The sequence below is a fragment of the Echeneis naucrates genome, chromosome 15, assembly GCF_900963305.1.
Source record: "Echeneis naucrates chromosome 15, fEcheNa1.1, whole genome shotgun sequence".
NCBI lineage: Eukaryota > Metazoa > Chordata > Actinopteri > Carangiformes > Echeneidae > Echeneis > Echeneis naucrates.
The window spans coordinates 13,849,802-13,874,911 of NC_042525.1; the positions used below are offsets into that span (position 1 = coordinate 13,849,802).

General features: G+C 40.4%; 2 protein-coding genes across 2 annotated transcripts in view; both read right to left on the reverse strand.

Annotated features, from left to right (window-relative positions):
• lrpprc (leucine-rich pentatricopeptide repeat containing) overlaps nt 1-9,518 on the reverse strand; it is a 51,017-nt gene extending 41,499 nt beyond the window's left edge. Inside the window, exons 1-11 of the mRNA XM_029521307.1 lie at nt 9,310-9,518; nt 8,135-8,337; nt 7,816-7,938; nt 7,365-7,486; nt 7,121-7,179; nt 6,776-6,862; nt 6,539-6,665; nt 6,184-6,328; nt 5,766-5,923; nt 5,363-5,468; nt 5,020-5,127 (exon numbers count right to left, since the gene is read on the reverse strand). Of these exons, the coding sequence (XP_029377167.1) occupies nt 5,020-5,127; nt 5,363-5,468; nt 5,766-5,923; nt 6,184-6,328; nt 6,539-6,665; nt 6,776-6,862; nt 7,121-7,179; nt 7,365-7,486; nt 7,816-7,938; nt 8,135-8,337; nt 9,310-9,518 (1,447 nt within the window). The remainder of the gene's footprint in view (nt 1-5,019; nt 5,128-5,362; nt 5,469-5,765; nt 5,924-6,183; nt 6,329-6,538; nt 6,666-6,775; nt 6,863-7,120; nt 7,180-7,364; nt 7,487-7,815; nt 7,939-8,134; nt 8,338-9,309) is intronic.
• Nucleotides 9,519-9,968: 450 nt separating this feature from the next.
• znhit2 (zinc finger, HIT-type containing 2) lies at nt 9,969-12,484 on the reverse strand. Its single transcript, XM_029521519.1, has 2 exons — nt 12,382-12,484; nt 9,969-12,163 (listed from the first exon to the last, which is right to left on the reverse strand). Exon 2 carries the CDS (start codon nt 12,083-12,085, stop codon nt 10,364-10,366), a length of 1,722 nt encoding a protein of 573 aa, XP_029377379.1. The 5' UTR covers nt 12,086-12,163; nt 12,382-12,484; the 3' UTR covers nt 9,969-10,363.
• Between the last annotated feature and the right edge of the window lie 12,626 nt (nt 12,485-25,110).

Sequence of the window (25,110 nt, forward strand, 5' to 3'; positions counted from 1 at the left end):
CTTGCTTCTCTATCGTCAATTTTTTTTGGTTTCGTTTCAGAGTTCTATTAAAAACTATTACTACCTTTGACTGGTAGATATGTGTGCATAATCATGCACGAGGCCTGAAGTGGACTCTTGCGCAATCAGACAGCGCTCTGGGGTCTTTCCACTGGGTGGGAGGTCAAAACGGCCATATGCTTATGGAACAGCCTCTCTCACACACACTCAATATGCCCACAGGTGTCTCTGTGTTTGTGTGTATGCACATATGAAGGAGGCAACAGCATGGTGCATATGTCCAGGAGCATGCCCACAAAGAATATTGGCCTAAATCAGCACATGCACGCGTCGCCTTGTGTGTGCACATACTCAGTGTGTATCGCACTGCAGCTTGAGTACTGAAATATCAATACATCTATATATGACAGCACCTGGTCTACTAAGACATGTTGTTCCCATGCAGACTTCAGCAAACTATCAAATGCCTCCTTGAGCTGACACACCTCCAGATGCTGTGTATTTACTCCACTCAGATGCTGTAAACCTCACACACGCACATGCACACACACGTATATAGCTCTATGTTTCAGGGTTCTCCTGGGACACGTGTGTTCACCTGGCAGTCCTTCTCTTTAGCTGAATAAAAGATGAGTGCAAGGCTTTTATATGCCATTAAAACCTGTGGCTGGGGCTGCATTATCCCAGGTAGGGCTACCTGAACCACTCTATCCATCCAGTCTTCCCCTTCATGCATATCACTCATTCATCTACCCCTCTCACTATCCATCTACCCTGCTTTCAAGAAAAACAGACAATCTTCCTCTTTCTTCTCAATGGAGGATCCATCTGTTCTGCCATCCACCCATCCATTCTTACCCCCTAATCGCTTTCATCTGGCCTTTTTTATGAAAGAAGAGAGGGAGCACCTGCTTTCCTCCTGAATAATCCATAATCAATTTCACGGTGAGACAAACAGACAGAAAACAAGTGACTGGAGAGCTGAATGTATAAATGCATAAGCCGCCCTTCTCCCTCTCTAGCACTTCCCAGGTTCTGCGCCTTAGCTTTCATGATAATCAGCACTTTTCAGTTGTCTGACAAGCATATTTGTTTGTTGTTGTTTTGCTTTTTTGCAAGTCAAGTCTGTAACCAAGAGCTTTTAACCCTTTTAACTCCAGACTGTTTTTGCTTAAGTTTTATTCCGAACATATACAGGCTTGTGGCAAAGTGGCTGCATGTCTTAGCTAAGCAGTAAAAAGTCATGCAACTAAGCATTACCGTCACCTGAAAGAAAAAAAAATAACACATACACCTCTGTATGTAAATTTCATGATTGTTTGGTACATATGAAGCTACCGCAAATGACAGATTGTGTTTTTTAAAGGGGGTTCTGCAAGGCTACGTCTTGGCTGGGTCACAAACTTTCTGCTGGTTGTCTGGCAAATTCTCACTGACTCAAGGAAGTTGACAAAGAGAAGCAGAGAGAGGAAGTGCTGTAGTTGTGTCATATACAATGATGTCTCGATCTGACTTTGAGCTGAAAAGAGTACATAAAGTCTCTAATCTAAAATGAACTTGCTGGAAAGAAAACAAATAAGGTTAAATGAGAAATGAGAAAAACATAATCATTTGGTTTCTGACGCATCCCTCTTGAGTCCTCACTCCATAAACTTTATACGGATGTAATCCTTTTTGGTTTCGCTCACTGTCTGAACTATTTCCATAAAAGTTTGGCACAGAGGAGAGGTGAGAAGAGAAGAGGCCTCTCCAGGTTGGTCAGCATGAAGTCTGACATACCACCCAGGCAACAAGTATAAAAGTAGTAAGTTAAGCATGGCAGTGGTCACAAGATATCATCATCAGATTCATGTCTTCCGGTAAACTGTCACAGACGAGAAGTCAGGATGGAGAAAAAAGAGGAAAAGAGGAGTGGAGTGAACTGGTCGCTGTCATCTCCTCCCATCCTTCGAAATGAGTACCTGTCACTTCTCCTTTTCTTTCTCATCTAACACCAACTATCGCTTCATTTCTCCATATCTATGATTCTCTGAAGGTAGACAGTGTTGGCTGTAAGGCTGTGACGGGCTGCTTATTTGAGAAACAGAAGCTAAATCAACGAAGTGTCCCATTTGTGAAGCAAAAAAAAACCTGCAAAGTCTTCCTCACTCATTGCACAGTTTTTGCTTTCAGGCAAGGAAAAGCTCTGCCCCTTCCCACTAATTAACAGTTAAAGCTAGAAGAGAGTTTATGGGGTGCTGTGGTGGATGTATCTTTAATGCAGCCTACTCTATTTAATTGGAAGGATGGCATTAAAGAAAGAGCGAAAGGGTTGAAGATGAAGTCAATAAATAAAGTCAGGTGACCGGGGTGGGGGCTAGAAAGGCAATTAGTCAAGAGAAGGAAACCTTTACACTTATCTTCATCGAAAACATACAAGGCTAGAAACATTCTCTTGCTCTGCAGTCCCCCTCCCTCTTTTTCTTGCTCCACCATGTCACAAGTGATAAGAATGCGCTGCATCGCAAGAACTGACAAGCGGTCACTAGCTGGCGGCAGGTGGGAGGTTCGGTCCAGCATATGCTTCTGCTAAACCCGCCAAATCCACACCTCATCAAAATGCAAAAGGAAATGTTTCACCCCCTCCTCTTCGTTTTCCTCCCCACCCCTCCCCCCTTTGCTCTCCTCCAATTCCAAGGCTCTGGCCCTCTGCCCGCTAGTGACACCTGTGGACAAAAAGTGACATGGCCCTTAATATTTCATGGACCATGCACAGTGGGGCGTGTAATCCAAAGTGAATTTCCTCAGAGCGCTTGCATTTACATGAAATCAAGTCACTCTGCATCAGTCACATCACCTGCACTGCCTCCCCCAACACACATACACACACATATATATACACACCTCCAGCAGCCAATGAGTATAAAGAGCAGGGAACAGAGAGAGGAAAGAAAAAAAAAAGAAAAAAAGAAAAAAAAAAGAAAAGAAGATGCATCATTCATGAAGGTTAAAGCTAACACCATTGGAAACAAGTGTGTATGTAAGCAAAAGAGGAGTTTCTCCACTTTCTTTCCTAACTAATTTCCATACTATGATAACTAAATGTAAGCTGTCTGATGTTGTTTATATGGCTTTGAGATTGAGCAGTTAGAGATTTTAAGTCTGTTTCCATGTGTGTGCGCACGTGTGTTTGTGCATGTTTAAGCTCCTCATGTCTAGTCCTCTTTTTCATGCTGCCAAGACACAGGCACTGAGGCATCTCACTATTCAAACTGAGCATCTGCCTCGACCACACAGAGAAGTCAATCTGCAGTGCCGCCGCAGTAGTTTCTCCTCCCTGCCTGCTCAAATGTTGTCAATTAGCTGACAGGGGAAAAATACATCATTTATTAATCACTCTAAAAAAACCCCAAAGAGAGAGCCAGAGCGCAGCATAAATAAAGCACTTAAAAGCCAAGCTGCTGCTGAACACTGACAGGGTATATTCGCTAATGACTTCTGATTTCTGACAAGTCTCCAAATGCTGAGTAAAATTCACTGAGATGATTTGCAAAGCCAAGGTCATCCCTGACAAAGTAAAGAGGAAAGAAAAATAACCAACTTTATCTGAGACAAATGCTGGGACAGATGTATTGTACCAAAATGCACATTTGAGACACTGAACTGGCAAAACTTCAAGAAATCAGTATCAGTTTCCTGCTGAATTAAAGTAACGAGCTCTGTCACGTAGGGGCTATCTCATATCAAAGAGAATGCGGAGTCCAAACATTAAACATATTAAAATGTATTTCATGTAATCTGGCTCTAACCCAATTACAGAGAAATGCCACACATTAGTGTCCTGAGATTGGATCAGATACAGTTTGTCATATAAAATTTCCATTTTCTATGCATGTGCAGGACAAAGTTCAGTGTACTGAACTCCCCAGTCGCCCTAAAAAGGAATCTAAGGTGCCCTCTTCTATGGGGGTAAATATCACCAGATCAATCATCCGTACATGCTGTGCACCACTTTCTTCTTTCATTAGCTTCAGCACAGTTGATACAGTGTTAGCAGCTTTAGGGGTGTATGCTATCAGTTTGTCTGTTGGAAATGCTTCAGTACCAGCTTTATCAATGGAAATTTTACCATTTAAAAGTGACAAAGGTATCTCGAATAACAAGATAATCTGTGGCATCCATTAAAGGATATTGCCAGTATATTGAGACTTAATTTTAAAAGAAAAAGGGCCCAACTGATTTGCTGTAGACATACAAACTGGCAAGTGGAGATCAGGAAGAGCAGTATAAAATATGAAATTCATGTCTGAGCGCACTTTCTGAAAGCCAGAATTCTTTTTTTCTGCAGCTCATCTGTAAAGTGTGGCTGAATCCGGGACCTCTTCCAAACTTTGTGATCTATTCCTAGAGCTCTCCAGAGAGTATTGCATGTGTATCTGTGTGTAGGTGAGCATGTACGTGTTTATTTCATCTCTTCTGCTCAAACTGTCTCACGAAGGGATCAGACCTCTTTGCCCTTGACTGCCCCAGCGACGTGAAATCTGTCCCAGCTGAACCACTCTGGGAGGCATTAATATTTGAGGGAAAAACTCCTTTAAAAGCTCTTTCTGGTACAGAGGAAGTCATAATCCTCTCTGCATTACAAAAATAACACGCATACACGCTCATAAACAGCTAATACCATGCTCACTGAATAAATAAATAACCTCTCCATACCAGTTTTGATGAACAAACAGTTTGTGTATATCTTCCTTTCTCTTTTGGGGGGTTTGTTGCTTGTATTAGGCTCTTGTATATAAATGGGACATCAGATGAAGTTTGAGTGGCTTAGAGGATCCAACTAGATGTTTTTCACAGCAGCTAACCAAGTTCAACTCCAAGCTCTGCACACATCTCTCGCCAGGGAAGTGATTGTATCATTTTAGCATCTGAAGTGTATAGCACAGGATTAAATGATATGCAAAGCAATTAGTCCATATTAAATAGTAAAAGCATTGTGTGTGTGTGTGTGTGTGTGTGTGTGTGTCTACATGTGTGTACCAGCTGAGTTGTTGTTCTTCAGATGGTGAGTGAGGAGGGGCCAGAAGTAGTGTGGCCTTAAGGGTAAGCCCTGTTCCTCCATTATCTTCATCAGCTCTAATGACATACCTGTAAGAAAATAAAATTAATAATTGTTCCAGTTTTCCATGTCTGCAATGATCTCATTTCTCAGTCTCTTTGTATAAAGCTATCAACCAAAAAAGTGCATGTAATAAAATGTGTACCTTAACATCTGTCAATGGACTATTTACTTAAAATTGAAATCAGTATATCAAATATACATCATTGAGGTTGTGTGCAGCAATAGTGAATAAATGCAAGTGAATGAAAGCATGTGCTGTACCAGTCTTCTTGGTCTCCAGAGCACAGTACAGAGAGAAGACAAGTGGCTCAGAATGTAGTTTTGATTCCTGGAGCTCTTTACAATAGTGACCAATCTTCTCCACTGCCTGTAGTTTACAAACACACAAAAATCTAAATTATTTTTTAATCATCAATGCAAATACTCAACAAAACAATGCAACCAAGTCTTAACATTAATATAAAGCTAAATGATAATCTGTACTTATGTACTACTGTGTGTGTGTGTGTGTGTGTGTGTGTGTGTGTGTGTGTGTGTGTGTGTGTGTGTGTGTGTGTGTGTGAGTGTGTGTGTAGAATTTAGCTATTCAGGAATCATTTGTGTCTATGTTTGTGTAATTAGATAAGCTTAGGAGAAAAGTTAGTGAGAATTTTATTTCATGTACCATATCCATATTGACACAGTGTCGGAGGAAGAAGTTGCCCAGGTTGGGGGAGTCTGTGGTCACACCATCAGGCTGAAGTGTGGGGAAATTTCTCAGGATTTGAAAAGCTATGTCTTCCTGGCCCTGGGTGATTAGGCTGAGACACAAGTTCATAGCATCTGCAAGAACAGAGAACAAATGCAGATTCTATCTCAGCTTTATAACACTGTTAATATGACTGGGCGTTAGACATCTGAAAACAAGTGTTACCTGACCATTAGTAAGTATACTGCAGTTTACAGTAGGATTGGAAATGCTTCCTTCACATGTTTATGCAGTCATTAATGAACAAAACCAATATGGCCATGAGTGATATTATTTAAGCTGCTTGTAAGCACAGTGCTTTACAAAAAACAGAGGTTTGCTTGTGCATGCTTACCTGGCACATAGCCTCTATCTTGCTTCAAGCGCTCAATCATCTCTGGGACGTACTGCTGATGTCTGGCCTTGGCCAGAGTGAAGATGATTTGCATGATATCTCTGTCCATTAGACTGCAGTCAGCACTCTCTGCTTCCTCCAAAGTCTAATAGAGAGAGGAAAGTGGGTTGGAGGAAATAGAAAATGGAGGAAGGAAAGAGGAAGGATAATCAGGAAATTAGAAAATGGAAATGAAGAGGGGGGTGAGGAGGAGTAAAAGAGAGAAGAGAAACAGAGATAGGTCACTTAAATGAAAACATTCTTGGGTACACTCATGTAGGAAAATGTGCATCAGCAACCTAAATAACACACACACCTTTTTCAGATTCTCCATGTCTCCTTTTTCAGCATAGGCAGTAAGCAGTGAGACATATGTGTCAGGACCCGGCTCAATACCTGCTGCCTGCATCACAGACAGGATGTTCTTCGAACTCTCCATGTCACTATGTGGCGATAAAGACAGCTTGTTTAAGATCTAGTTACTTCAGCACAGCATCTATGATGTGTCATTAAATACAGTATTTTTAAAGAACAAAAAAACACCAGCACTCACCCTGCACGAGCATGGCCTGTCACTAGGGCGTTAAAAACAGCCTCCGTGATGGGCATATCTTTGCTCTTCATGAAACCCAATATGGTGCTACAGAAACATATTAGTTAAAATAATGAGCAAGTTAAAATGCAAAAACTGATCATATATATATATATATATATATATATATATATAATGTTTCTGTATAAAAAGACTACTTTAAAATGTATTATTTACAATAGACAAATTGAGTATACTTATTAACTCAAAGACAGCTTTTGAGAACAATGTTGTATTGAAACCAGAATCATGTAGCAAATCTCAGTGCTTCCCATCAGAACATTGACTCTGCTATTGGCTGCTCACCTGGCTCCTTCAATATCCCCATTTTGACAGTATGCTGCAATGAGTCTCTGATAAGTGACCTGGAAAAAACAAACAACAAAAAAGTTAAATAGTGCTTGATGTACTTGGACTGAAAATGCATTTACTGAAATAAAATTCATCCACTACACTGGCAACAATGAATGATAATGTGGTTGTCTATGTCAACCAACATTAAAGGGATATCCTTATCTGACCCTATTGCTGGTTGACAAATTGAACTTACTCTGTTGGGCTGGACATTAGCTGCTTCCATCTTGGCCAGGAAGTCAGTTGGGGAGAATCTGAACTCATTCTGAAGGTAAACTTTGAGCAAGGCGTTATAGTGACTAACATCAAACTGGACACCTGGGGAGGATAATGGAAAATTCTATAACATTTAACATCTACAACAAAGTGAGCGAATCATCTGCAACTACTTTAGGATTTAAATGTGGTACAGAGCTGCTACTTATTCTCATAAAATAAAATATGTAACTTAAGATCAGATACATGATCACAAATTCTCAACAATCAATTTTAACATTACCTTTACCTTGCACAGTCCTAGTCTACTGGGAAACTTTAGACTAATAGTTGAATATTTGGTGAAATACTTGTGTGGTAGAAACTCGTGAACAGCCAGATGCTTTTTTAAATAAAATGATGATGGGGTTCCTATTGTTGCAACCACTTACCCAGCTCTTGCAGCTTCTCCCACATTCGGTGTGCGAGCTCAGTGCGTTTTTCCAGTGGCACCTCAGGCAGCAGGGACCCACAGCTGCGCAGCAGTAGCAAGGCTTGGTTACCACTGGGATAACCTAAAAGTTAACAGCAAGAAAAGTGAGGATGGACGTGGAGAGAAAAGGACAGGGGAAAAATAACAACAACAACAACAACATCAAAAGAAGTCAGTCATTTGAATTAGATGGTCTGCCAATTCAACATTCAATGTACTGTCATTTGACTTTTGTCATTGTTTCCTTTGTACTCCTGATTGTTGTTCTATCTGCTTACCTGCTCTGCAGATGTCATGGAAGATCCGAAGAAGCAGGGTCTTGGTGATGCGACCAGTTCTCCTCACAGAGTTGTCTAGCTTGGCCAAAGCCCAGTCAAACTGCTTAGCTTGCTTAGACTGCACTGCAACACTGGCCTCATCCTTCCTCTCTGTCACCAGGGCGTAGCCACGTATGCATCCCATTGCATGTGGCCACATGCAACTTTGGAGGATGAGATAGTGACGTTAAAGGAGGGGAAGACAGAGACAGAAAGCGTAGAGAAGGTCACAAAGAGAAGGAGAGGTGGGGGGCACAGATGAGCCACTTTACCTTCATTAAAGTAAGACTAATGTTTGTGTTACAACTGTGTAAGAGACCTGATGGTTCAATTTCTTGGTCATCATAGTAGATGTAGTTTATGATACTCCTAAACTACATTGCATGATAGAGATATGCTTCCACTATTTCACTGGAGTCCTTATAATAAATATACACCTCTCTAAAGGACTTACAACACAAACTGAGCATTATAACCATCATGAAGGGATGATTGGATTTGTTGCAACAGTAATAGACAATCTCAGTTTCATATACCTAAAAAGCTGTTATCTGAATGTAAACACTTTAAATAGAGCTCTGGCGGCTTTACTATTTCAAATACCGCTTTACGTTAGGCAAGAGTCATGACCTTGAGAGAACTGCCATCATACATGCTACCTGCCAACTTTAACATCACCCAAGGCCTGAAACCCAAGGCACCACTTCATGAAAAAATATTTCTCATTGACTGGGACAATCACTGTAGATGCAGCATGCCAGCCTTGTGGCTAATACCTATTTGACAAGTTGGCACGCAATTACAGTAAGTACGAAACAGGAAGATCTTCATAAGAAAGCTGTAACATCCCAGTGAGCTCCTCTGCTGGGGGAAATTATAAATGAGAGTTAGCTAGTTACACAACTACAGACCATCACCTTGTGTAACAGTGGCCATGCTTATTTCAACCCACGGCTAGGTAATGTTGCACCATAAGAATCCTAGAGCCACACAATATCTCATTTTTAAACACACTGCCAGCTATAAACAGGTGACTGTATGTGTGACTCCATGTGTCATTGACATCCCAATGACTCAATGACATCTCTGCTTCACGCGTGAGTCTCAGCTACACCGGCTAACAGGCTTCCTTGTACCTGCTGGCCACATTTTCCGCAGAAGGGCTGATAAATCGCGAACAACCTCCGGTCCTTGTGCCGCCCAGGCCTCCGCTGAACAGCCGGGCCAGCGGCGGCCCGTTTCGACTGGTCCCTGCGATCTGAAGCAAGCCCGAAGGCGAGAGTTTTAGTAGCCGGGCTGATCTCAAGAGTGCTGCCATGTTTGATGTCGCAGCGTGGAAGGGCATCCGCAACACGTGACCGGCCAAAGAAATGAATTATCGCGAGATCCCCGGGTGAGCGCGTGTCTGTTTTCCACAGAAAGCTAAGAAATACCAGACGAAAATCCTACTTCAGTACATTTCCATAACTATATGTAAAATGCATGTTTATTGTTTTTTTTTTTTTTAAACAAAGTAAAGATACTTGTGTCATTTGACCAAGATATATTTATGATTAATTAGATGTACCAAAGTTCATGCAGCAGGTCAAGTCGGTTAGGTCCAGGGCAAAGCCCCAGGTATCATTTAGATATACACAATTGAATTATTTTCTTGAAGTTTTTTTTTTTTTTCATTTTTCAATTTTGCTCAAATTACAATTAATTTGAAGTATTCATTTTATTTCATGGTGGTTCCGCAGTCTTAAAGAATCACTTTTGCAAAAACAGTTTTTACAAAAAAAGTGTATTTATTTACAGTTCCTGTTGATCCCACAGCCTTTTTTTTTTCATCCAATTAATTTGAATGTTGATAGTTAATTTCAGACAGAAAACGTTTGTACTTTTAGTATATCACATTATATAATAAAGTTGTTGTTTTTTTTTATAACTCCTCCTGGCAACGAAAATTACTGTCTGATCTTTCAGACATGTTCTACCAAAGTCAAATCTTATTTGAAGCAGAAGTGCACAACCTGGTTCATGACAAATATATTCATCCATTTATCTTATTAACATTTACACTTAATTATACACTTTAGGTTTGTGTTTGCTGAACATTTAAGACATCATTCACAATATCCTTAAATAAAATATATTTCTGCCCATATACTTTTATTGGAATTGTAACAAACAACATACTTAAGAAAGTCCTCATGAGCTTAGTTCTTCTATCAACTTACTACTTCCTCTCCCCTTCACTTTCTTCAAGTTCTCCTCGACTACAGTCTTTGCTTTTTCCATACTGTTTCTAACCCTCTCTCTTTTGCCATGTTCATTCCATAACTCCACAGCTAGTCCGTGAATCTGCCCTTCATTGTCTAACACCCAGGCTTGAAAGAATTCACACTTCTTGTTTGCATGGAAGTATTTCTGCCTTTTTTCCCGTTCCTCTCCCTCTTTAGGAAGGGCTTTTCTGGCCTGGGAGAGAGCTGAGCGAAGCTGACTCAAGGCGGCCAGGCAGTAACCTGTAGCATCATTTCTGTCTCTGCCGGTCATGATGTGAGCAACCGCTTCTAAGGCCCTGGCTGGGGCCAGAGGATCCTCCTTGTCATAGTAGCCTCCACCCAAAATTAGAGTTTCTCCACAATCTAAAGCCTCATGGATTGAGCTGAACACTTTACTTGAGTTCAGTGCCTCCGACAGAGCAAGGATCATGTCACAAAATTCAAATATCAGGGAATCAATGTCACCATTAAACAGGCACAGAGTGAAAGCATAGGCAAAAAGGGCATTGACCAAACCAAAACATATGAGGGGAGATGGATTTGCACATAAAGAACTCAACGTTGGAATTTTTGGAGAAATTGCAGGCACACTGGCAAATGTTGAACTTTCCTTGCTCGTTTCCTTTGTTTTTTTAATCCTCCTCAACTTTTTTGCCATTTTGTCCTGTTTGTGAGTAACTTCTTGTGATACCTTGGTTTTACTATCAACATGCTGTTCATCCACACTTGTTGAATTTTCTCTCTCCAGTTTGCTCACTTCCTCCACCAGTGTTGTCCTGCCCTTACTGTGCACCATCCACCATGGCTTCCAGAGAGGAATCAGCCCACCAAGAGCATCCTGCTCCTTCAGATGCAAAAATGTCTCTTTCTCTTTGCTGTTAAGAATTTCCCATAGTTCCTCTTCTGAAAGTTGGTCAACATCCAGTCCTGAGAGTCGATCAGCCAAGTCCAGCTCACCATCTGCACTTTCAGAACCCTCGTCGATGTCGCCAGGCAGCTGCTTCCCACCAATCTCTTCCAGTTTTCTCAAAATTGCTTCAATCTCTGTTACACTCCCTTCTTCTTCGCCCATTTGAAGTTCTGCTAGCCTTGACAGCAGCTGTACTACCTGCACTTTCTCTGTTACATCTTTTCCCCCTTCGCCTGCATCATCTGACACAATACCAGCTTCTTTCAACAAACTTTCCATCCCACCCTCAATTGTATCTGCCTTTTGTCTGAGTCCCAGAAGGATCTCCTGCATTTTCTTTTTCCCCTCACTGTCTGATTTCCCCATATTCTTCAGCTGATCCAGAACAGATTCCTTATAAAACTCCTCAGTGCACACAGAGTGATCTGGGCTCTGATAACAAGCTAAGCCACAGTAGTTCAGGTTACACCGAGGACAGGTGTAACAAGAGGGTTCACGTTTACAAAGCATGCAGATCACAGTCCTCCTGGTGTTGCCCCCATTCTCCGTTGCCTCCTCTCGTGGCCTGGCTGGTGTGAGAAGCTCCTCTTTTCCAGAAGCAGTTCTTCTGGATGGGAGCAGAATCCCATCTCTGGCCACCGTGTCAGGCTCTGCATCAGTCCACTCCTCCTTCGGACTGATGTCTGTCAAAAGTCTCCTCAACGATGGAGGAAGTTTTTGTCGTCTTAATGGATTCATGAGTAGTCGAAGTCCACTGAAGAATGATGGCGTGGCAAGTAAGCTCAAGCAAGCAGCAGAGAGGTTCACAGCAGGTAACTTAAAAATGAACAATAACACAATTAGTTGAATATATGTAGTCATTAGCTTACATATGTTCACGATAAACAAACTTGACAAATCTGGACCATGTTAATCCAAGTTTTAGTAATTTGCTAACGTTCGCATCATACAGCGTGTACAGTGTAACCGATTAAAATATACGTGAGAGTGGCTGAAAGAGATTAGCCTGCGATATTTGCGGTCAATATACCAACCTGTCGTGAGTGATATTATTATAGCGTTAAAAACTGAACTCGCTTTATCAGCAATAGCGGCAACAACGTTTCACAAACAGAACCGCCACGTCGCTTTTTGATTACGTAGTTGACTACTTCTTCTTCTTCGCGGCAGTTGGTGTGTATATAGTTTCATTGCTGCCACCATCAGTTTTTATTCTCCATCAGCGTCCACTCACTTTAAATATATCCAGTACAGTCGGCCTTCAAACCAAATGGCTGTTTCTTCCAATTAACAGTCTTCACACTCTATTTTGGCCGATATAATACGCTCAATTGTCTCAGCCTCACTTTAATGTATTGGTACTAATGTATTTTCACTTCCTTTTTTGACTGCTGTACTTTTCCTGCATATCAGGATACCTAAATGTACTAAAACTGTATGAGTGTGATAGTCCTCTCTTGTTTTTGAGTTATTAGACAAGTCTTGTCTGTCTCTTGTGTCTGAGAAAAAGACAAGATTAAGCTGATCCTGATGATTTCTGGTTTTAGTATGCTTTTCTTAATTCTTGCAAAGGCCAACATAAATTGATATTTTGTTGTAGCTGTTCAGTTTGATTCATTTTAATGCCATCAGTGTGCCACCGCATTGAGTTGCATATACTTCTAAACATATCTGGTGATCAGGCAGGCCGTTGAAGTAGTTTCTGAACTGGAATGTTTATAAATCCAGTTTTGAAAAACTTGTTTTGCAACACAGTGCAGAAGTTGCCATTAGTAAATGTGAAATTGAGGTACATAGTCAGTCGCAATACTAAGGTAAGATGTAGCATTAAGACTACATTTAAAGGGGCCGAAATATGGCAAGAAACTATTTAGATTACATTAAATGATGACACCGCATTGCAGCTATATGATTGGGTCACTGGATATATTAATATTCAGGAAGTTTATTGTAATTGTGGTAGTACTACTACTACGAGTACTTGTAATGTGTACATGTGGAGTTTGTTTTGTGATTCATTTCTGTTAATTTAGAAAATGTAACAAGGGATCGCTATACCAATTCCACTTGAACGACTCAGCAGACATCTATACATGACACTGAGCAGCTGTCCGTCCATCTAACTTTCTGTCAGTCTACATGTTTACTATACATGTCATCTTTTTGTGTGCCTTTTTGATGGTACGGTTAGTCTACAGCTCCCATGAGGCCGTTTGCTCTGAGGTGATTGTCTCCTGCAGGGGGTCAAGCATGGTAAAGGTCATGCAGGTGGGGAGTTGTCAGATGGCTGTACATCCCTTACTGGGGAAAGAGGTTCACGTGCTGCCTGTCAGATCCCATGTTGGGGGGGGGGTCTCAGGTTGGTATGTGCCATGCTGTCTTGGCCCCACCCCTGGCTGCCATGCCAGCAGTCCTGGGTAGGCTGCTGCCTCCTCGCGTCTCCTTCCTTCTGCCCCAGCATGTCATGTGACATGTTTGCACCCCTAACACTGAATCTACAAGCATGCTGACAGTCGGATTTATGATACGTAGTATTGTAGGAACTCCTCCTTCAGGTCCATGGGGGCTGGCAAACACATGTCTAGGCACAGATTTGGCATTTGGCACAGACACACACACACATTGACTCGCACACACATGCACACATCCCGCTGCTCACCACCAGCTGATAGGTGACAGGGAACAGGCTCTGCCTTTTGGGCATGTCCAGCCTTGCCATATCGGGTGCTGTCTACTGTACAAAAGCAGGGTGGGTGTGTTCATGTGTGTGTATGTGTGTGTTTCTGTTTGTCTGTAATAAAAAAAAGCAGTGGACATGTTGATTTAGACTGTTCTGTCACCTGTCAGCTCAAAGGAATCTGGCATTATGGGGTGGGGTTGTAGGTGGTCTTGTCTGTATCTATTGCTCAGTGTCTCTTTGCACAGCCAAGAGCAAGTTTTTCAGTTTAACTGAATGACTTTTGCACATAAAACTCAAATTTGAACTTTTTTTCTCCTTATATTAACTTAGAACTTTTGCCACAATGCTCTGAATGTGAGGAAATGTATATGTAAATATAGACACCTTGACATTGTGAAGATATCTTGAGCAGAAATGATTAAAATCCTATTTAATGCACAGAATGACATATAACATATAGGGTTAAAAGAAAAAAATTACTAACTGATTAAATCGTTTTATGAGAATCTTTACAGGAGCAGACAATATAACACAGGTTGCATTACATGCAACACTCTAAAACACAAAAAAATTGGTAAAATATGCAGAGACAAATTAATTAGATATATGCAGAAGGTAAAATCACAAGTGTTAAGTTAAAAACAAGAAACTCATTAGATTAAAATTTATGAAAAAATAAACAAAAAACACACACAAATAGCAATAGTGATGTCACCAGTCATCCACACAAATATTTTCATGTCACTGAGCAAACCTGGAGAATTTAGGGATCCGAGCCAAATCAGAGACTAAACCTGCCCTGAGGTACTTTCACCATATATGGTAGTTACCAGCCTGATTTGGAATAATAAGATAGTATCGATATTCAGCTAAGAGGCTCAGAATAGAGATCAATAAAGACTGTTAGCCAAGACTCAAAGTCTGTTAGTGAATCAGTGTTGTGTTGTGGTTGTGACTGTGTGATCGTTGAAGATGTATTGCTGCAAACTCTCAACTGAAACCTGTCATAGCAACAACAGTCCTTTTTCTCTTTCACTCTCTCATCCGCATTTTATCTGCCCTCCATTTACCTTTTTTTATGAATGAACCCTGTAATGTAAGCTCAGCTCTCTCAGCATGAAAGCATCAATGTACTCCTTCAATAATTCACTGTCATGATCCATTATTTACCTATTATTTTCACCTATTCACAGGGATGCTTTGCTGGGCCTCCATAGACCTGCTCTCCTCCTCCCTCTCCCTGTGTTTAATTGACAACCTTTGCCAGGTCAGTCAATAGTTATAAACAAATCCCTGCTTCCTGTGCTACTTCTTGATCTGCTTCAACCAGCAGACTCTCTCTCTGAGTGCGTATATATGTGTGTGTGCTGGGTGCAGTGGAGCATGTGATGTGCTAAAACGCAGGTAGATGAAGCAGTACCCTCTCAGTGACCTAAAGCGGCTGCTGACAGCAGTGACAGTAGAAACAAGCAGGAGGAAGCAAAAAGAAGCCTTACAGTACTCTAGAAATCAGCTTTCTTTCTGTTTCTTTTGCCCCAGACCTGGAAATACAGGGTCCAATGAATCTCATCTGTCCCCAGTTATTTCACATGCTATCATTTTTCTTCAGCAGTGATTTCATGTCCTATTGCTTTGCAACTCCAGAGTTTAGATTTATTCATTCGTGCTTAATGGTTATATAATTTTTTTCTCTCTCATGCTTATCTCTTGTCCCACTTGTGTAACCATCCACTTTCCTGTCTTGATAAGTAGTCTCACAAGTAATTATCATGTGAGAATTTATGTCTGAACAAACTTCATCTCTGATTTGGAGTATATTTGTCTGTAATTATTTCTACTTAACTGGGTCAGGACACTCTTATCAAGTGTAAATAAATAATCATACAATTATTTGCCTTTTTAAAAGAATTTGTACAACCCCAAAAGAGTGGAAACACATAGCAAATCTAAAAAAAAAAAAAAAAGAAAAAGTAATAATTAAAAAACAAACATTCAAAAAGACAAAGTACAGTTTAAGGAAAATTGGCTGTTAAAACCACGTTTGATAAAATACAGCTGCAATCATTATTGAAAGTATTGGATTTAGATCTGGCAGTGTCCAACTGCAAATTCTGAACTACTGGGAATACTGCTTCTACTTTTTCCTCCGCTACTCCCCCCTTCTCTCTCACCTTCTCCATCACACCGTTCCCACAGGAGCAAACCTGAGACTGAGTGTGTATCGGTGCATCACCCGCCTCCTTCTGTCTAACCTTCAGCCCGATTCTGTCCATCCCCATGAGAAAGAACAGCAGATCAAGAAAAGGGGAGGAATGGAGCAAGGAGCAAAGGAGCGAAAGAGAGAAGTGTGTCTGTGTCCCCAAGGATTGGTCTCTGTCTGTCTAAATCAGGAAGTGAGAATGTGATGGCAGGAGAGACACAGCAGAGACATTGCTTCAGTCTGAGTGTGTGTCTGTGTGTTTGTGTTTGCGTGGAACTTGTTGAGCAGAGGTGTCATATATGTGAAGATCACAGCTTCACGCTAGTGGCAACCAGGGATGACGCTCTAAATCGCTGAAATGCCAGAGACATTGTTGCCGTGATATGTTGTGCAGATGTGAATGTGTCCACGGCTGTGGCTGGGTCTCATGGGGGACATTTGATTGAGATTAATAACACTTTTATCTGAAAGTGCAAATGTTATCAGATATATCACCTTGAAAAAGAAAAAAAGACTGTCTCCTCTGTACACACACATACACACACACACACACACACACACCACACTTAGCCTTATTTTAGCTGGACTTTTCAACTTAAGTTTCAGTTAACAATTTCAATCATCACTCATTGACTTTTTATCATTTAATTTAACAATTTTAACAGTTAATTTGTTGCTTTTGGCAAACAGTTTAAAAATAAATACCATTACCTTCCATTTTATTTATATATAAAATATACCAGATTTACGAACTTCATTTTCAATTTTACCATTTATAAATTTTAGCTAATGATTGACACCATTTATCCAAATTATTCCAACTGTTTGTCTACGTTGCATTCATGTTTGTTACCCAGACTCCTCTATTACCTGCTACTGTAACTAGCTTCACTTCACTTCATTTAGGGTAGTTCATATCCAAATTAGCTGACATATTTTAGGATGTTTCTGAGCACTTTTCAATAAAATCAGAAAGTACAATCAATCCACCTCATATGCACACACAGAAACAGAACTAACATCATTATACAGGCTCTCCATGGGGATGAATAATTAGATAGACACAGGATTGTCTCTCTGTTTCCTGTCACTTATAAAACTATATAAATGTAGGCCAACTCACTGTCGGCTTCATTTGCCTCTCAGTGCAGTCGCAACAATACAGTCTTCATTGTCTCCCCTTGTTTATCAACCTCTCCATATTCCTTGTTACCTCTGTCTATCTCGAACTCTCCTTTTTCATGAGCTGTGAGTCATGAAGAATTGTCAGGAAGATCAACAAAACAACTGCTTCCATGATCAGGCAGTGCAAACGCACAGGCACTTGATATAGTCACAGTCACATCATTATATCCATTTTAGCAGGGAAAACCCTTCATGCTCCAACACCTACATGGCTTCACCGCATGCTATCTTCCATTCCTGATGTGTGTCCTAACTAATTTAGTGCATCTGTTTGTTTGCGTGTGTGTTTAAGTCTGTGATCTAGATTTATCCTAGCTTGACACATTAGAGTTGACACATATATTTGGCATAATATGTTTGTCAAAATGTATTGTTCTCAGTCATGTACATGCTGCACAATGGAAGATATAAAGTAGATACTTTTATTAACTGTAGATGGAATAAATTAGTGCATCAATGCACAAACATGAAAAGCAAATTTATTAACAAATAGTTTTTGAAATAAAAATGTTCAAGTTGCCAAGATTTACTTCTATTCATACAACAAAACAATTGCGATTCAGTAAACCGTCAGACTAAACCACATGTAGAGAAAATGTAGTTTGTATTTTTGTCGGATGATTTTTATTAGCTGGAAGAAAGTAGTTTGGTATATAAACAAGCCAAAAAAAAAACAAACAAACAAATAAGATTTTTATCTAGAATGGGTGCTATCTACACAATCACTCAGGCCCAGTACATTGGCGTGACTGGGATCTGATTTCTTGGGGAGACAATTTGTACACTCATTTGGACGAAATCATCTACCAAAGACATATAGTATAAATGTTTTTATTGTAAAGAATCATTGTGTGTGTACACAAAATAGATTTAAGACACAAAGAATATTTTCCATTTTTAATGTAAGAACCACAAATTATGGAATAATCCATTTTGTATTGCTAATATTTCTTGCTAAATGATGGAAATAAAAAAGATCAGGCCACCCACACTGAACAAAGGATACTTGCACTTTGCATATTTACCTGAGGCAAGGCAGGGCAAGACAGCAGAAGAACTCCTTCAGATATTGGGGAAAGGACAGGGGGGCACTTGGCATTTTAGACATTCACATTATCACACACTCTTACTGAGTCAGTGTTAGCTGGAAAAGGTTGTGTGCTAGTGTGTTTGACAACGCTTCGCCACAATGTTGACATTAGTGGATCAGGACCACTTGGGAAAAGGCCTACAGTGAGCCTGCCTGCAAAGACAGCAAGAGGTGTGTGTGTGTGTATTTGCAGTCTGTGTCAACATAATCACGCCGTTTTTAAACATCTGCTAATGCTTGAACAGAAGAATTAACACATTTTTGTGTTTTAAACATAAATTGGTGTCAGCACTGTGGTCAGGGTTTCAGGTTAAAATAATTACTGTTCTATGTCTTCATGTGAATGTGAGGGCAGGTGTAATATTTTCTGGCGTTTTCTGTTATTAAAGCTTACTTTTGAGAGTTATCAACACAAAAGTGAAGACAAAACCCATTCCCTGTTCTACTTTACTTTCTCAGTGAAGAGACTCGGGTTTTATATTCCACAAATTGTCGTGTGCCAACTCTGGAGGACTGAGTGAAGAGGACAGGGAGATGCAAAGAAACAAGTAGATATATAACCCAACCCTGATGTCAACAGTGTTCCTGTCATCATCACGGGAGACAAAGGCCCTCTCAACCGTGACATGCAATTGGTTTTCAGGAAAAGGAAGTATAGTCAACAAAAATGATCCAGAGCAAACTAATGGGGAAAAGAATTCATCCATCTGAAATCTGCCTCAACCCTCTCACTTGGGTGTGTGTGTGTGCATGGGCGCGTGCATGAGGACATATGTACGAAGTCCGGAAATCTGCTTTCATTTATGTGGTGCAGTGTGGCAGTCGTGTCTCCTTGCATTAGGGAACAGTGAGGAGGACAGTGCCTGCCATTGCACGCTGATGAAGGCGCCTGAACAATGGATACTAAAACCCCCATATGATTGCTTGTGAAGAACTGGACCTGGGTAGTGATGGTGGAGCTATTTTTGGAGAATCATTGAAGGCCATGAGAGGAAAAGTTTAGTTTAGAAAGTGATTTTGTAAAAGATCAGACTGTTGCTAGGTTGCAGCTTTGTTGTGATTTAGCTCAATTTATGCTCTCAGCCTCAGCATCACATAAATCTTAAATCTGGTCAAGACCTTTGACATCTTCCCATCCATCCACCAGCCCTTGGGTGTGTTGTCCATCCTGGTATCTGTCTCCTGTCTAGCCTCAGGTCACAACCTCCATTCTATCCTCAACCCTTCCACCTCTCCATCCTTGGGCCTCTTGGCTGCAGGTGGGTGTAGCGAGTCTGTCACAGGGTGGCAAGGCTGTCATTGACTGTTCATGGATGGGTGTGTGTGTGTGTACTTGTATAGGGTGAGAGGGGCGTGAAGGCAGCTGTCATGCTGCCTCAGGATCATATGCTTGCTGTCAGACATGTTGTAAAGTAACTGACATCTAACCCCCAAATCACTTACGTCATACATGTGCAAACACACACACACACACACTCACACACAACATTGAGTAATGTGTAAACATGTCAAAATACCAATAACTTTATTTTACATCTATAATGGATTTGACATAGATTTGACTTTGTATTTATGCTCACGTGACACTGCTCTGTAAAATCTGTTGTATCTTTAATCTTTAGTGACAATAAGGGAATATATATCGTTCACGCTTCTCTTCCCTAAATTTTTTTCTCTTCTCCACTCTACTCTTCTCATCATCCGGAAATGCCTGCACAGTGACTTGGTGGTGTTGGTGGCGAGGTGTGTGTGTGTTTCTGATGTCCAGTGAGACAGGGGAGGCGGGCAGGTCTCTACTGGCCACAGTGCAGCTGTCGTTTCAGGTTAGTGCAGGCGAGGGGTGGCCGGGGAAGAGGTTTGAGAGGGATGAATAAGTGAAGAGGCTGCAGACTGGACTCATATTAAATGTAGAAAGGCTAACGGACTAGACTGCTTTTGAGCTGAGTGTGTGTATATGTGTATGTGTGTATTTGAGTCTACGTGTGCACATGAGCACTACAGAGGACCTGCTGCCTCCCCCGCTGAGCTTCCAATTAGCACACACCACTAGAGCAGCACACACACATACACACATATACACAGACACACGCATACACAAACACACACTGACGACCCTAGAGAGAGGCCTCAAACCTGCCTGTCAGCTGCTGTTAGATCACACTGCTCTAGGCCAACACCACAGCACACACACTCACACTTGAATGCAAATTTACAATAAGGTTTGGATTAATGGTAAATACTTTTTGTTCATCATTGATCAGACATTTATGGAATCAAATTAAATATAAACTTTCGAGGCAGTGTATGTATACATAAACGTAAACAGCGCAGTAGGAAAATTCATGTAAATGTATGATCTCTCTCTGTAATCCTGTCATCAAATGCATCTGGAGATACTGAAACACACACCGTGTGCACCACGTTTCAATGGGAATATCGGACTTTTCATTTCACAGCATTTATCTAGCAGTCAAGATTTTACAAAACATGGTGAGCATAAAATGCAACACAATGTCATAAATTGAACACCTAAAGTTAAATCCTCATATAATTCATTAGTTGCAAGGTTTTAATTCACATAATTATGATGGTGGTTAACATTCCACATCATTCATTATGAGGTAACTGTTATGGGCTTTACTAGGGGTTTGCAGGGTGGACTATACAATCACTTGCTAGATATGGTTGAGGATAATGAAAATAAATCTAAAATCACTATGTACTAAAATCAAAAATGTAAAAAAAAACAACAACAATAACATAACATGACATTTCAAATTAGGCCTGCTATTACAGAGTGGAATGGAAACATATGATATAAAAAGAGCATCAGGTGGCATTTTGAGGAACACCTTTACTTTGATGCTTTTCACGTGTCATCCTATTTTGTTTTGGTTCTTTTTTGCTTTGCTTTATTTCACATTTCCTCCACCGCAGACATGCACACACTAACACACACACACACACACACACACTCACACACACACAGCATTAGTACTCAAAACCCTCCACTACATTTTGTCCTTGTGCATATTTTAATGACATCATTAATAATGGACTTGTAACAAATATGGCTTCGCTGCCAGACACATGCACATACACGCACAAAATATGTGGGTCAGACTTCTTTGGTAAATGATCAGTGATTTGCCTGGATTGTGACTGGCCCATTAATGTGCAGTTTGATAGTGAACCTACCTCGCAGATTGGCACAGGGCTCTTCAACATGTCCACTTTCCACCACAGTCATCAAAAGGCCAAACAGAGTAAACTGAACTTAACCATACCACAGGTTTTATGTGCAGTTTACCACCTTATGGTGAGTTATCATTAATCTTGGCATGATCCCAGACAGTCACATCATGATAATAAATAATACTATAACATGGTATTAGACTAAGATTTTTTTCTCTGAAACATACAACAATTTCCTGTTGCATGCTGGAAAAGAGGGATCTGAAACTTCATGCTTGCTGACCTTCAATGCCATTTGCAAATTACTCTGCTCAAATGTTATCTCTCTATTGAGCTCCGTACAACAGAACTACATCCAGTTACAGCATTTTCCAAAATCACATTCATGTTGAACTCTGATCTACTGTTGTGGTGAACTATATCAGATTTTTGCTCAGCTCAAGCAAGGACATCAGGCATCCACCACAGTCTTTACACAAAACACATCCATGGGGAGAATGCATAGAGATGACACACAGGTCCTCTACACTGACAAACAATAGACTGTTTCTCTCAGCTCTGTTCTCCACTCTTAACATGTATTGTTCTCTTTTCTCTTTTCCCTTTACTTTAACCTCCCATCTTAAGAGCATCAAGTGCATGACACCAAGCTGAAATGCCAACATGGCAAGAGCTGGCGCGGATGATGAAGATGAGGAACAAAAAATTGCATGAGCAGAGGTGGTGGCCCCCTCCCTGCCTGCTTAGACAGAAGATTGTCCTTGCTTTGTTAAACGATTTCTTCCAGCTGAACTCTTCTTGCAATATCAGTCAAAGAGAGATCACCGAGAGATCGCTCAGAGAAAATAAAGATTGCATGTATACCCAAGTTCTCTGGGTCACTTCGGCATACAGTTTTATCAGCAAATCAGTTTATTGCCAATATTAATTGCTATTTAGCTTATTCTTCAACAAGTGCTGTGCACCAGCTAAGATGCTGTCGAACCCCTGCAGATATCAAATTTTTGTATATAATGAGTGTAGTGGCGAAATGAACCAGCTGGAAACCACTTTAGTGTGGGGCATAAAATGATGAGTGAAGGATTTGAACAAGCCATCTAATAACTGGATGTATTAAATGTGTATTATAAATATCACACTCATATCAGTGTAAATAATAAGAAACTGTTCAATTTTATACCACAATACTGGTGCAAACACTCATTCATACCTGCTTCTTTATGGTCTTATTGTATACAGACATGGTCATTCACCAGAGCTTTAAAATTTCAGAGGAGCATGAATTGTTCCAAGAGATAGATTTTGCAAACACCTGAATACTATCTAACACGTAAATCACGGTTCTTTGTCTCTGTTCCAATCTTCCTCCGCATCGGTTTCTGTTTTTATCTTTCACATTTCGAATTGTACCTATCTCCCCCACTAGGTGGGAGTGTGATATTACTGATCCAACATGATCCCAATTTATCTTTGACCCAGCATAGAGGGTGCACTCAGCCAAGGCTCTAATTTACCAACTCAAGCCAACCTTTATGTAGCATTTCAACAACATTGTAATTGGACTTAAACCTTGTTGCACTGCAAGAGATACTATATCCTTATTGGTCTTTTAGCAGCTGCAGCCTGAAGTTTACAGAACTAGAGAGTAAAAGTTGGTTGAATTAGACATGACACTGGTGTGCCTTCATCGCCTACAACTGAAATATATTTCAGCAAGGCATTAGTACACTCAGATACACAAATTAATTATCTCAGACTCAAATGTAACAGTGTAAATGAGTCTTAAGGGTTCAGATATGACATTGCGCATGTGTGTGTGTATGTGTGTGACTGTATGTTTGTTTGTGAGAGAGAGACAGAGAGAGTGAATTTCTACCTTGAGAAAAAGCCTGTATGGTACTAATCCGCATTGGGCAGCTGTGCTCATTCGTATTCTGTCCCAAAGCACTTCTAGTCTGTCTCACTGATTAGGGATCAGAGACAGAGAGAGCGAGAAGGAGAGAAATTGTAGAGATTGAGGAAGAGCAGGAGGGTGAGGGACAAAGGGGAGAGTTGGAGACAAAGCAGAAGAGAGAGCACCTCTCCCATTTATTAAACACTTGGTTAGTGACTTTAATTCCAGTAAGGATGGGAAGCAGCTTGCCTGCTCACATTACATGCATTAATATATGTGCTTGTAAGTGTATATTTTCTTTTTCTCCTCTCACAGATCCAAACATTCAATACACTATGCCTGGAAATGAAATTGATTGCCCTCATAAACATTCAACAAATCCGTAATGTAACACTATGAGCTGTTAAGGAGGCTTGGAGCACAGACTTATGAAAATGACATGTAAATCAAATTAGCGTTGTATATTTTCAAGCACGATTTGCCAACAATTATTGTTTTGACCTGGCTCCTCAGTTGACAAAAGAAACCTGCTCCCTCTGAGGAGCAGGAAATCAGCTTTTCAAGTGCTCTTGTGTTTGAAGAGTGGGAGTGTGGGGGAGAAGGGGTGGGGTAGGGGGGGCAAGGCAAGGCGTGATTGCAGCACTCTGCAGAGAGGATCAGGCATGAAGTGATTTCATATAAGCAGAGAAAAAGCAATGAAGACTAAGAGTAGCTGTCACATGTGATGTACAAATAAGTACTTAACTCTGTTCATTCTTCAAATTTAAAAAATAATGATGAGTAGCCAAAAAAAAAAAAAAAAAACCCAAACAAACAACAAAACACCCCTTAAGTCTTTTTAGTGTTGAACAGCCATAGAACACAATTGTAATATGTATTATAACACATGTAGTATAATATAATCACCCATCAATTAATTCATTAAATGAACTGATAACCATCATACTTTAGGGGATTATTATACTACACTATGCAACGCATTGCATGAATTTGACTAGTCATCTAAAATTATTTGGTCTAAAAAAAGAAACCTCTTCCTCTCAGACCTTGTAGGGGTTTACATGGTTTGACTGCAAATTCAATTTAGCATATTTTCTGTTTGCAGATAACATTTAACTGCATTTTTTTCCATTCAAAGTTAGTGAAGATATTAGGTTAATCAAGCTTCTAAGCTATTGCAGTGCTATCAGGGACTGGTGGAAAGTCTCCTCACAGTTCCACACTGTTGAAGCTTTCCTCAGCATCCTGCTTTGTAATTTAGGGGTTATATTTGATGAATCCATGTTCAACACCATTGTTAAATATTTGAACTGTTTTTTTCCAGACAAATATCAGTAAACTGAAATATATTGTAGTTTCAAATTGAAAATTAGAACTACTCATACTTACCTTTTACTTTTCCATGTATTGATTATTGTGATGAACGTTTCTACCTCTTCAGTTCATCTGCCCTTGAAAAATCAGGAGGCACTTTCAGAATGCTACACCCAGACGTTATATATATATTTTTTAATCAAAT